Genomic DNA, 12,655 nt, shown 5'->3' on the forward strand with positions numbered 1-12,655 from the left:
TGTTCCTGGTTGGTGTTTGTAGCATTGGGTAATTAGAGGTTTTTATACAGCATGTAATTCCAACATTTAATGACAGGTATCAATGAAGTGGGGACATTCATGAAATATGGTATCATCGATCCATCCACAAGTTCTGTCCCGATAACTCCCGTATAATTACGTTCCAGCAGTGCTTTAGAATCTACAGAGCATTCCCTGACATTCACTACGAGAGTCGGTGGCAAGCAGCCCGGCATCAGCGCTTGTCTTTCCCGGTGAACGGGTCCACGACAGTCGCTCGAGTCTGCTATTAAAATTACAGTTTTCATATTGTGTACTAACCTTGACTACAGAAGGTGTTGAAAATGATGTCCGTCTGCTGCAACACATTCCTGGCATCTCTGAAGGAAATTGGCATTTACACATGCAAGTTCATTTACTGTAATTCTCCCGATTTCTTGTACAATCCTCTCTTTTAACTCACGGATGGTGTGCGGATTGTCTTTGTATACTTATTTTTTAATATCCCCATTTTTCTTTCCACTTTTATTCAGAACTGACCCTGTTACTCTAAACTTTTTTACGAGGTTTAATAAAGTGGTCCTATGTGGAACGGGAACACCAGGAAATTTCATTGCAAAACATCATCACACTTCTGCACAATTCCTCTTTCTGAAGTAACACTCTACAAGATAAATCATTTGTTGTAATGTAAACTTTTGTCATGCCATATTAAGCCACAATGTTCAACACAACTTCTGAGGGGTCAGTCTGCAACGTCAACAGAAAGGGAAAGAGAGCGAAGGCAGGAAGAGCAAAAAAAAAAACATACTGTAGCATGCTACTGTCGTGGACCTGTTCACCGGGAAAGACAAGCGCTGATGCCGGGCTGCTTGCCACCGAGTCTCGTAGCGAATGCCAGGGAATGCTCTGTATAATACATACATGTTACTGTTTGACTGGTAGCAAAGTTTTGCAGTGACCTGTAACTTTGTTCTAAGAGAAATCAGGATGGGGGTTATTGTGATGAAGCTGTGGTTTGACTTTCGTCTGTTTCATCATAATCCATTAATGCTTATGGCCAGTATGAAATATGGCATTGAATCATTTATACTGTCTGCATTCCTACTCGGCATTGGTTGACTCTGGTGATTGATTCTATCCCCTTAACACAGTGAAACATTTGTGCAACCTGGTCTCAAAGTGCCATAAACTGATGGATAATTCAGTTTGCAACCGAGTGCATAAGCAAACTGTGGAATGCACCCATTTGTGCATTTACTTGTATAACAGCGGCTGCCTTTTTTCTCCCCTGTTATAGTCGATGAAGTTGTATGGACGTATCGTGGTCATCAGGAGGTCTGGAGATGACGGGTCTTCCTATCCCTTGGTCAAGGACTCTTGCATCTTTGGGAGTAGCATATCGTGTGACATAAGGGTTCAGTTGCAGAATGTTGCCAATCAACATTGCAGCTTACACGTCGACAATGTTGGCCAGGTAGGAATTTCTGTAGGACCTTATTTTTGACTTTAAGAAATATAAAATGCATTTACGTGCATCTTTGGGTTTTTGGAATTTTGTTGTGTAACCGTCAAAGAAAATCCGTGAATTAGAAATTTTAGGTCTGTTAAAAGTTGTCAATATTTACTTGCCATTACAAGCTACAGCCTGTCAGGGCAGCCATTTTTTTCTGGTGCTAAAGGTATGCATTTGAAATGTGTGTACGTTTTTTTAATTGTTATGTTGAATATATGTTGCATACTTATTGTGAGTGTACATGTGGTTCCCCATAACCTCTGTAAAGTATGTGTTTAATGGGCTTAATTTTTATTTTTGGCTGTTTTGAGAGCTCTGTTTATTTGTGTACATCTAGAATGTTCATTGCAGAAAGTGTAATACAGGGTGATCCAATTATTATGTGTATCTGCAGAGAAGATAGTGTTATTCATGGAAAGATCATTTGTTCTGCAAGCTGCCAACAGGGTGGCCAATACTTTCCGTGTTGACTAATATAATGTTTTTCAATGGTTGTACATTACTTGACAATGTTGGGCGATATATGTGAACTAGATCAGTGGTTTCCAAAGTGTGAAATGTTGCAATATTTGCACTGAAGTGACGAGATTGTTCCAAATATGTGTTTATTTTTTTTAACTTGAAGGCAAACACACTAACTGAGCATCTTCTTCTTCTTCTTCCTCTAGTCCCTTTCTGCCATCATAGCGTAGGGTTGGTTGCCTCGATCCATCTCCTCCATTCCTGTCTGTTTCCCATCATTCTCTTCATCATATTTATTGTCTTATTCCTTTCTCTTCCAATCTTTTCCATTCTGTCTTCAAACATTATCCTTGGTCTTCCTTTACCTCTCCTACCTTGCACCTTTACTTCTAGAATTTGCTTTACCTTTTTGTCTTCATTCATTCTGAATACATGTCCCCACCACTTTAGCTGTCTCTTTTCAATTATTTTCTCTAGCGACTCCTGTTCCACTTCTCTTCTTATTCTTTCATTCCTCACTTTATCTCTCCTAGTCTTATTAACAGCTCTTCTCAGGTATTTCATTTCACTAGCCTGAATTTTACTCAGATGTTTATCTTGAAGTGGTAAACTTTCCATTCCATATGTTAATGTAGGGACCAATACCGATTTGTATAGCTGCATTTTTGTCTTTACTGCCACTTCTTTCTTTCCCATTATTGTTTTACTGAACTGATAATATACTGTATTTGCTTTTCTTTTCCTATTTAGGATTTCTTCATCACACCTACCATCACTTGTTATGATGGTTCCTAAATATTCATATTCGTCTACTTCTTCCAAGTTCTAGTTTCCATATCTAATTGCTATTTCATGATCTTTTTCTCCTTTTGCCACCTGCATAACTTTACTTTTCTTAATATTAATCTTCATCCCTTTTCTCGCAAGTTCTTCTCCCCATTCTATTACGCTCCTCTGTAAATTCTCTTCACTACTAGCAATTAAGACTATATCATCAGCATATAGCAGTACTTGCAGTTGTACTACTCTCATATTCCAATATCCCATTTGTACTCTTGGGGTTCTTCTTTTGCAAATTTTAGTTATATCATCCATTACATTAATGAAAAGTAAAGGACTGAGACTATCTCCCTGTTTAATTCCTTTTTCTATTTGAAATTCCTTTGACTCGTTTCCTTCTATTCTTACTATTCCTTTTACATCCTTATATACACTTCTCATTGCTTTAATAAGTTCCTTAGGTACTTCCTTACTTTCTAATGCCTCCCATAGATATTTTCTAGGTACCGTGTCAAATGCCGCTTTCAAATCTAGAAATGCTAAGTATATTCTTTTATTTTTGTCCAGCATTTTCCCCATCATTGTTCTTAATATAAAAATGTGATCTTGAGTCTGTCTCCCAGGTCTAAATCCAGCTTGTTCCTCTTCAAGTTTTCCCTCTATGATTTTTCTCAGCCTCCTTTCCAATATATTCGTATACATCTTATATACCACTGATGATAGACATATTGCTCTATAATTATCACATTCCTTATTACTCCCTTTCTTGTGTACTGGCACAATTATGTTCCTTTTCCACTCTTCTGGTATAGTCTTAGTTCTCCATACTTCCCTCAATATATTGAGTAGTATTTCAGCCATTCTTGGTCCTCCATATTTTATAAGTTCTGGTGCTATTCCATCCCATCCTGCTGCTTTCCCAATTCGTATCCGTTTAATTACTTCTCTCACTTCATTCTCTGTTATCATCATATCTTCTTCTACATGATCCTCCTCTTCTCTGCTTCTTATTCTCTCATCCTCCTCCTGTTCCTGCTCCTCATCTTGTTCTTGCTCATTTGTCCTATCCTTGAACTTTTCTTCATAGTATTTTCTCCATTCCTCCATCACATTCTCCCTTCCTATGACTAATACATTTTCCTTATTTCTTATAGCTCTTGCTGCTTTTCCCCATTTTCCTTTCAGACTTTTGACCATATTCCAGAACTGCTTTCTATGCTCTACAAAACTTTCTTCAATATCAGTTCCAAACTTCTCCCATGATTTTTGCTTTGCCTCCTCTACAGCCAATTTACTCTCATTTCTTTTTTGCACATATATTAACCTATGTTCCTCTGATCTTAATTCTAGGTAATTCTTCCATGCTTTCTTTTTGTCTTTCACTTTCCTCTTTACTTCATCCGTCCACCAATTAGTTCTTTTCCTTTTTGTATTCACCCTAACTTTGCCACATACTTCAATTGCTGCATACAGTATCACTTCCTTAAATTTTTCCCACATACTGTCAATTTCCATTTCTCTTATTTCCAATTCATTCAATTTTTCTTCTACTAATTCCTTATACTGTTTTCTCTTCTCTTCCTTAGCCAGCTGCTTTACTTGTATCTTTTCAAACTTCCTATCTCTTTCTCTATTATTCCTCTTAAATCTTGTTATAGCTATTAGCAGTCTGTGGTCAGTACTCAATTCAGCACCTCGAATTACCTTTACATCCATAAAGGCATATCGAAGTGCTCTTGCGTAAATTATGTAGTCTATTATACTCTTTGCCTCCCTTCCCTCAGCTTCATAAGTGATATTATGAATTTTCTTATGCTGGAAAAAGGAGTTTCCTTGTAGCAATTGGTTCTCTACACAGAATTCTATTAATCTTTGTCCGTTTTCATTTGTCACACTTTCCCCTCCATATGGTCCCATACAACCATGTGACCTTATCCTATTGTTTCCAGTTCTACCATTAAGATCTCCCATCAATATTACCTTCCTATTCTCTTCATTCTCTTTATTCACTACTCTTTGTAATTGAGTATAGAAAACTTCTTTCTCCAATATGTCCTGATCATTTGTCGGGGCATAAACTTGTATTATTGTTATTCTTTCTTCCATTTTCAGTCTAACTACTATTATCCTTGAATTCACTGGTTCCCATGATTCCACTCTTTCTTCCATTTGCTCATTCACTATTATTCCAACTCCCTCCTTAGCTCTTCTTCCTCTACCTACTCCAACATATCTCAGCACATATCCTCTTTCAAGGCACATTATACCATTGCCTTTCTTCCTTACTTCACTTAGTCCTAGTACTGCTAGTTTATACTTTTCCATTTCTCCTACAATCTCCACTTCTTTTCCATTAATTGTTTTAATATTCCAAGTTCCAATTCGGATATTCCATTTCCTTGCTTGTCGTCTTCTACTAAATCCATCCTTTCCGAGGCTACCTTTATTTCTCTGAATCCGCTAGTTTTAGTCTGGTGTGGGGGATTAGCCCAACGACCAGGCTGATTTTTATTTTCAGGGTTTTCTCCCATATCCTTTGGTGCTCCCACACCCCTGCAAGGCAACAGTTGGTTTTGGATATTTGACGGAGATATCCAATCCGCTTCTTAGTGGCTCATATTGGCCACTAAGGTCGTAACTCTTCCGCTTCCATTGCCGAGCATTGCAGTGTTAAATAGGCCTACATTCTGACTTGGGCGCTGCGGAAAAAATCTTGAAACATTAAGGGTGCGAAAACGAAAAAGTTTTTGGAACCCCTGAAATAGATGATATATTGTCATGATATTTTGGCGATATATATATATATATATAGTGTCAGCAATGCATCGTCACGATATTTTGGTTATATGTATATATATAGTGGAGACGGTATATCGTCAATATCACGATGGAAAAAAATGTATCATTCGTGATGATATTATCTTAACAATATATCACGATATCAAATTTTCAATATCGTTCATCCCTGCTTGACACCTTCTGTGCAAGGTGGGCATTTCTGGCAGATGATACAGATTGGTAGGTCAATATTAAAAACATACATATAAAAATTATTGTTACATCAAACACGAACCTTAAATGTTATACTCATGATGACTACTTTGAATACAACAGACTTTGGTGTGCATTGTAATTGGATCAATCATTACAATTTTAATTATTGTTAGTAATAATGCAAGATATCATTGAGTGGCTCGGGATTAAAAGTTGATAACCCGAAACTGAGAAAATTGCAATTGAAAGTTTACCAAAATCTGTAATGCACACACTGTCTTAGAATCGCATATAAACTATAGTTTTTGCTCATTTATTTTCAACATTGTAAAATAACCCTGAATCTCTTGAGTGTTAGAACTTGGTTATTGCGATGTTAAAGCCCCACATTATTCGTTTGCAAGGAATTGTTTTGCCAAAATAAGTTGGAACCCTGTCGTGGGTTTGAGTTTTCTTCTGTAGGACAATGTCAGCCAACAAATCTTAAGGTTCCAAGTTTGCCTGCTGGGTGAGTGGTAAAATTCTTTAACTTTCTTGAAGTTTATTTTTATATTGAGTTTAGAACAGGGGTTCTCAAACTGTTTCGTTTCACAGTGCCCTTAGTGTTTCAATAGTTTTCCACTGTGCCCAAGTCAGAATGTAGGCTCACTTGCAATCCTCAGTTTGTGTGTTTAGGTTTTCTGCCTTAAGTTAAAAATAAACTCATGTTTCAAACTCGGAAACATTTTATATGTAAAAAGTACTAAATAAGCCCATATTTGAAGTAAGTATCATTTTAGTGAAAATATTGGAACTTTTTGCGTCGCCCCTGTAAGCCAGCCATGGCACTCTGGCACACACTTTGTGAACCACAGGCTTAGAATTAAGTGAATGAAGAATGGGCGAGGGAGTTTTCTTGTGGGTAGTACTGTGTGTGCGATGCCAAAGCATATTGTTGTACTGATCTTTTACTTGTTTATCATCCTCATGTACAATTTTAGTGCATATTACAATTCTAACTATCTTGTTGCAGGTCCGACTTACAAACTTAAGCCGCGAAAACCCCACGAGGATCAATGACAGGTTCGTGGTTACAGAACCCAACATTCCATTGCACCACAAAGACAAGATAACAATAGGCGATCGGTCATTCAGGTGGGAATATCCAGAGCACGCGAGCGCTCTTTTCAATATTCCAAGACATTTCAGTGCTGGAACGCCAAATTCAACAAAAAGTAAATTGTTCAAAAATTCCCCTGCAGTCGTTCCGAGACCAAATACCCCAAATGCAGCACAGATATCTAGTGGTCTTCTGAAACCTAAGTACGGGAGAAAAAGCGAGCCTCTGCCTTCAAGGCCAGAGGATAAGGAAAATATACAAAGAGGAGGCAGGAAGAACAGCACGGGGGCTGGACCTCTCGACAGAACCCCTAAACCTCAAGAAACCATGAGACGCAGTAGTGGTGGGGTAATCATATCAAAGGCATCAAGTAAGTTGTTTTCTAATTCTAATTTTAGTTTGTGTTGCTAAGAACTAACTTTATATTTAGTGATGTCTCGGTTTACTATTGTTACAAAGTACTAAAATAAACTTGAAACCAAAACTAAAGAATGTTTTTAATAGTTTCAACGATGCCAACATCAGCTGAAATGTTTTCAAATACAGAATTCTAGGGATGGAACAGATTAATCAGTACTCTATCAGGATTGTCCGATATTGGTTTATCAGTAAAATTAACCGATAATTTTGTCAAACTGATATATCTATAAGTATCTTACAATTTAGTGCAATATTGCAAAGGAGTAAAGTGTGTGCCATACCATGAAGGCGTACAGAGGGTGTGGAGTTCGTGCCCTACATTTTCTTGATCACGGCCGATAGTGGGGTGATGTGATCAGCACCATGCCTCTATCTGCCTATACCACCCATCCCCCGAGTTTCCTCCAGGTACCCACCTTATACGATGCTGGGTGGGTGCTGGAACTGCTTGAACAGGTGGAAAAAATTCTGGTTCTGCCCTGCTGGGATAGACCCCGGTCTCTTGCACCCTAATGACTGAGTTACCATGGCAATATTGTGTCATTTCATTATAGTTTTTATGGACATAAACAAATAATCTCCATTCCATACTTTTTTTTAAAAGTAAATGCATTGCAAAAGCTTGGTTCATCTGGTAACATACAGTTTTTGAGGATGTCAATGAACCATTTGGAATTCTATATTGTATTGGTAGAATATCAGTATTGGTAAATTTTATATCGGTGCTGTATTGACATGGCCAAAATTCATCAGTCCATCTCTACAAAATTCACACTAAACTTGAAATGGTACTGATTCGAAATTTTAAAGCAGGTTTACAGCTTTCAAAGAACTTTCCCATATCTTCAAATGTAACATTTTTTTAGAAAGGGCATGGGATTGAACCACTTTCTTGTGGTAGGATAATTTCCTGCTGATGTTGGAGTTTAAATGCGAAAATGTAACTTTGTAAACTGTGAGGAATGAATTGTTATATAGAGTACAGCAATAATGAAGGTAGAAATGTCGAATGCGTGGATATTTGTACATTTCCGTGCTTTTTGGGTGACATTTGCTGTAACTCTGCTATTACCTTCATTGGATGCAATGTCACCAGTTACTATTGATCCTATACAGTGGAACCCTGATTTTGCATCCAAGATTTTACATTTTCCTACATTATACATTCAATCTTGATGTTCCTAACAACAAAATACTATAAAATTTTCCTTGATTTTACAAAGTGCGGTCAAAAAGTTTTGCACAATCCACTGTAACTTTTTATTATTTACACTAGGGCAATGAAGTTTCCTGTGAACACACTTTGGTCCTTAATGTAAAAGTTGATTATATACAAACTTCGTTTCTGTACTTAACGTACTTACCGTTGTCACAATGGACAATAAAGTAGACAGACCCACTTGCCAATCATACATGATGGAATTCCTTTGCAAGAGAGGAGACGACTCAGCCACAACAATTCGAAGATAGCTGCTTCCTGTGTGGGGATCAGACTTTGGATGAACATGGTTATTCCATGTGGAATGAGAGAACAAATCTCAGTCAATGGAATGGTGTCATCATGGTTCTCCCAGGAGGAAAGAACACGCGAGATCAGCCAAAAAAATAGTGGCAACCTTATCACATTATCACCTTATGGTGTATTGTTCTTAGACTTTGCCTTATAATCAAGGAGTCCCAGGTTTGATACCCAGTGGAGGCACATGGTGGTTCGGATCCCACTTTAAAAACTGTAGGTTGAGTCCTGATTAGCCTTACTGTGCATAAAGTGGACTTAAACACCAACTCAATCAGACTTCTTGGAACGTGTGTCAACAATTAACAAGGAGCAGTATTGTTTGTCATTTCTGAGGCCTCACTCCGCCACGATGACGCTGCAGAAAATCAGAATGATATAATTGGAAGTGGTCTCTCAGGCCCCGACAGTCCGGACTTGACCCCCTTCTCTTTGGTTGTCTGAAGGCTCACCTGCGTGGGAATACATTCGTCAGTGACCTCGTTACATGTGTGAAACAATGGTGTGCAAGTCAACCCCCTGAGTTTTACCAAAGTGCCTTCTTGGCATGGAAAGAACGCTGGTGCAGATGTGTTGCACCAGACAGGGTCTACATTGAATGACTTGGTTAAATACTCAAAGGACCAAATATGTTCACAGAAAATTCATTGCCCTAGTGTAAAGAATAAAAAAGTTACAGTGGATTGTGCAAAACTTTTTGGCCACCGTTGTACATTTTCCTCACCTTTAAAGTTTTTTCAGCTTGGTCCCCTGGAAAACGTAAAATTAAGGTTTCACTGTATTCAAGTCGTATGTATGGTTGCCAGAGCACGAATTTTTCACACTGAAGTTTACTCATTCGTTGAGATTGGCTTGGAAGTTCAACAGTAGTGTATAGGCACAGAATGATACAGCTTAAACTTGATTAAGCTACAGTTTTCTCAAACCTTATTTCAGTAAGTTAAAGCAGCCACTACATGTTACACAAACTTCCATGCATTCTATTTCCAGCTGATGGGCATTGTCAAGAATGGTTTCAGAAGCTTCGAAGACTGATTTTCTGACATAATTTGTTTTCATGGATACTCCTCTGTGAACTCATCTGCAGATGGTGCCAGCAACCTAAGGTTAAGCTGCATGCACTCAGTCAGTTGATATCTGTGGCTTGTTTTTTCTCTCATGCGCATGTTCTCACTTGATGTGTTGTGTCGTTTGAATGCAGGTCACAGAGCAGCCAGCAACACCCCTAGCCCAAGGAAACGTAAAGTTACCGATGTGGAGAAGCTTATCTTGTCGGCCAAGAGGAAACGGGTCTCTTTTGATCCAACTCCTCGAACAAAACAGTTCCATCGGAAGGATATAATAGGGACGCCTTCGAGGAGAAGCGTTGCTGCAAATGCTGTAAGTTGTTTTTTTATATGGAGACTGTACTGATATGAAGCTTTACATAGATGCACATGGTCAATACAAACAAAACATAAACATTATGCTTAAATCGGGGTCCCATCATATTTATCATGATCATATAATACAAACACTTCAGTGAAATCCCAGAATATCAATGTTTTTCTTGAAGGTTCGCATAACCACTTTTTGTAGATGCAAAATAATCTAACACTGTTATTTTTAGTGGTTTTTATTCGATTTTATCTGCAACATTTCGTTCTGGCTTCCCAGAACTTTTTCAAGCTACACGTATGACACAAGCTCACATGGCTAGTCACTCTAAACTTCTAAGGAATATGTCCTTATTTCCTCCTAGGTAACTGGTTTTTCCACCTTGTAGGTGTCATAGCTGGCTGTTTCTACCCCTCCCCTCCATCTTGTAACCTACTCTTCTTATCTTCCCTCCCCTCCTCCTAGTGGCACTGACCTTTCCTTTCACTTTGAACTGATCTTGTATGGTGAAATCTTCCTTTTTTGTGCAGAAAATTGAAGGTAGCTCTGGAAACTTAACCAACTTGTCCTTCACATGTGAGATTGTGTTGTTGTATGTGTAGCTTGGAAAAGTTCCTGGAAACCAGAATGAAACGTCGCAGATATAATCAAATAAAAACCACTACAAATAACTGTGTTAGATTATTTTGCATCAAGTGAAATCCCAATCATGCAAAGTGTACATTATTTATTGATTGTGTGTAAAAACTTACTCGCATGATTCGGTGACAGCTCTTAATATTCAAAGCATCTGAATGTAAATATTTTTCATCAAAATTGTGATATATTGAAATGGCATAGTTATATACACATTTAATAGTAAAAATAAATAAAATAGAAAGGACTGTACTTATGAGTCGTTCCTGTTCCGAAATTTCTTTCTTTGTTTTATGTTTTGAACTCCCAAGAAAATCCACAACCTTTCTCTGAGTTTTCTTGGAGTTCAAAACACAAAAAATAACCCAAATACGTTAAAACAAGAGTTGAAGGTAAAAATTTGAACATAAGAAAAGTTTGTAGATGCCAGCACACTGAAGAATTATCTGTTGTTGGAAGATCATAGAAAAGGGGTGGACACATAGAGATATATTTTGGAACAGGAACCACTCAAATAAAACTGTGCAGGTTTTTAACCCTTTCAGGATGAGCAATGGGCATAACCCATCCAGTAAGAATGGCGATGCACTGCCAGTCGTTCACTATAAAATTCTATTGTGAATAACATGCAATGCCATTTGTGCACGTTTATTTCAACAACCTCTTTTAAATTCCAACCACTGTATGTCTCGTTGAAATTTTCCACAATATGCAAGAGTATACACCAAAGTGCATTGTAATTCGACAGGCGTACAAATATAACTCTTCGAATTACGTTGCACTTTAGCCTTCTTAACCTCTTGAACCCAGCCTGTAGATAGAGAACAGAATTCCATGGCAATGCCCAGCTATAGTGCAAACAAATCTTCTTTCACATTGGTTGCTAATTCCATAATTTTTAGGGCCACTACACAATACACTTGTAGACCAGTAATCACTAATTTCAGGGCAATGTGTTATCGCATGAGAAACATCAAAGAAAAAAGTACGTACATTTCTGCAATTGTAACTGGATACCACTCGAGACCATAAACTGTCAATATTGGATGATCCGATTTAGCATACTCTTGTTAGTCCATGCACACAAATTTTACAACATGCGAAAGAAATGCTTCAAAACACCTGCCAGGTGTTGACAGTTCTTCAGCCACGATGGCAGGATGAAGATAAGCCATTTTCAAACTTATAACACGGATTCTCACATGCATCACTGAAAGGATCGTTCACGTATGTCCAATCTCCGACAGACTTTGCCTCGTCTTCCACGTCGGATATATCTGAATATTCAGACTCACTACAGTTACTCTCCTCCTCTTCCGGAACATAATCTGAGGAACTACTGTCCTCCTCCTCCCCATATTTTTCTGCTTTTGTTTTACAAAATATGCAACAAAACCAAAACACACAGGTCTCCTCAATAGCACGGTTACGTACTTTCAGCAAAAGATATCGCAACGAGTGTGGTTTGCTTATTGCATTTGATAGTCAAATGCTCAAATGACGTCATAGCAACACATAGACTTCGGTCATTCCCTACCAGAGGCATTCATATGTTTTCTTGGATATTGCCATGCAAGAATATTTCCTTTTCGACCAATAGTACCAGCTACGTAGTGGTAGGAGAACATGCAGGCTCGACTACGTATAGGCCATACGTAGTGGTAGTCAAGAGGTTAGACCCGAAGGTTTATGGCTGCAGCAACACATGCCTTCCATCCATCCTATCCTGGGCAATATCAATCCAATCTTTTCCATCCTTACCGATTTCCTTTAGGTTCATCTCAACTATATCGCTTCATCTTGGTCTTTCTACAGGTCTCTTACCGTCAGGTTTTTCAACAAGAATCATTTCCTC

The 12,655-nt window shown here is 38.2% G+C and overlaps 1 protein-coding gene across 5 annotated transcripts in view; it reads left to right on the top strand.

Moving 5' to 3' along the window:
- LOC145981563 (uncharacterized) overlaps positions 1 to 12,655 on the top strand; it is a 68,948-nt gene that overhangs the window by 8,634 nt on the left and 47,659 nt on the right. For all 5 annotated transcript variants that reach the window (XM_083114908.1, XM_083114906.1, XM_083114907.1 and 2 more), the window contains 3 exons: positions 1,301 to 1,477; positions 6,765 to 7,221; positions 9,989 to 10,167. In XM_083114908.1, coding sequence (XP_082971034.1) covers positions 1,304 to 1,477; positions 6,765 to 7,221; positions 9,989 to 10,167 — 810 coding nt within the window. In that variant the 5' untranslated portion in view covers positions 1,301 to 1,303. The remainder of the gene's footprint in view (positions 1 to 1,300; positions 1,478 to 6,764; positions 7,222 to 9,988; positions 10,168 to 12,655) is intronic.

The sequence above is a fragment of the Lepisma saccharinum genome, chromosome 29 (assembly GCF_977018435.1).
Source record: "Lepisma saccharinum chromosome 29, izLepSacc3.1, whole genome shotgun sequence".
NCBI lineage: Eukaryota > Metazoa > Arthropoda > Insecta > Zygentoma > Lepismatidae > Lepisma > Lepisma saccharinum.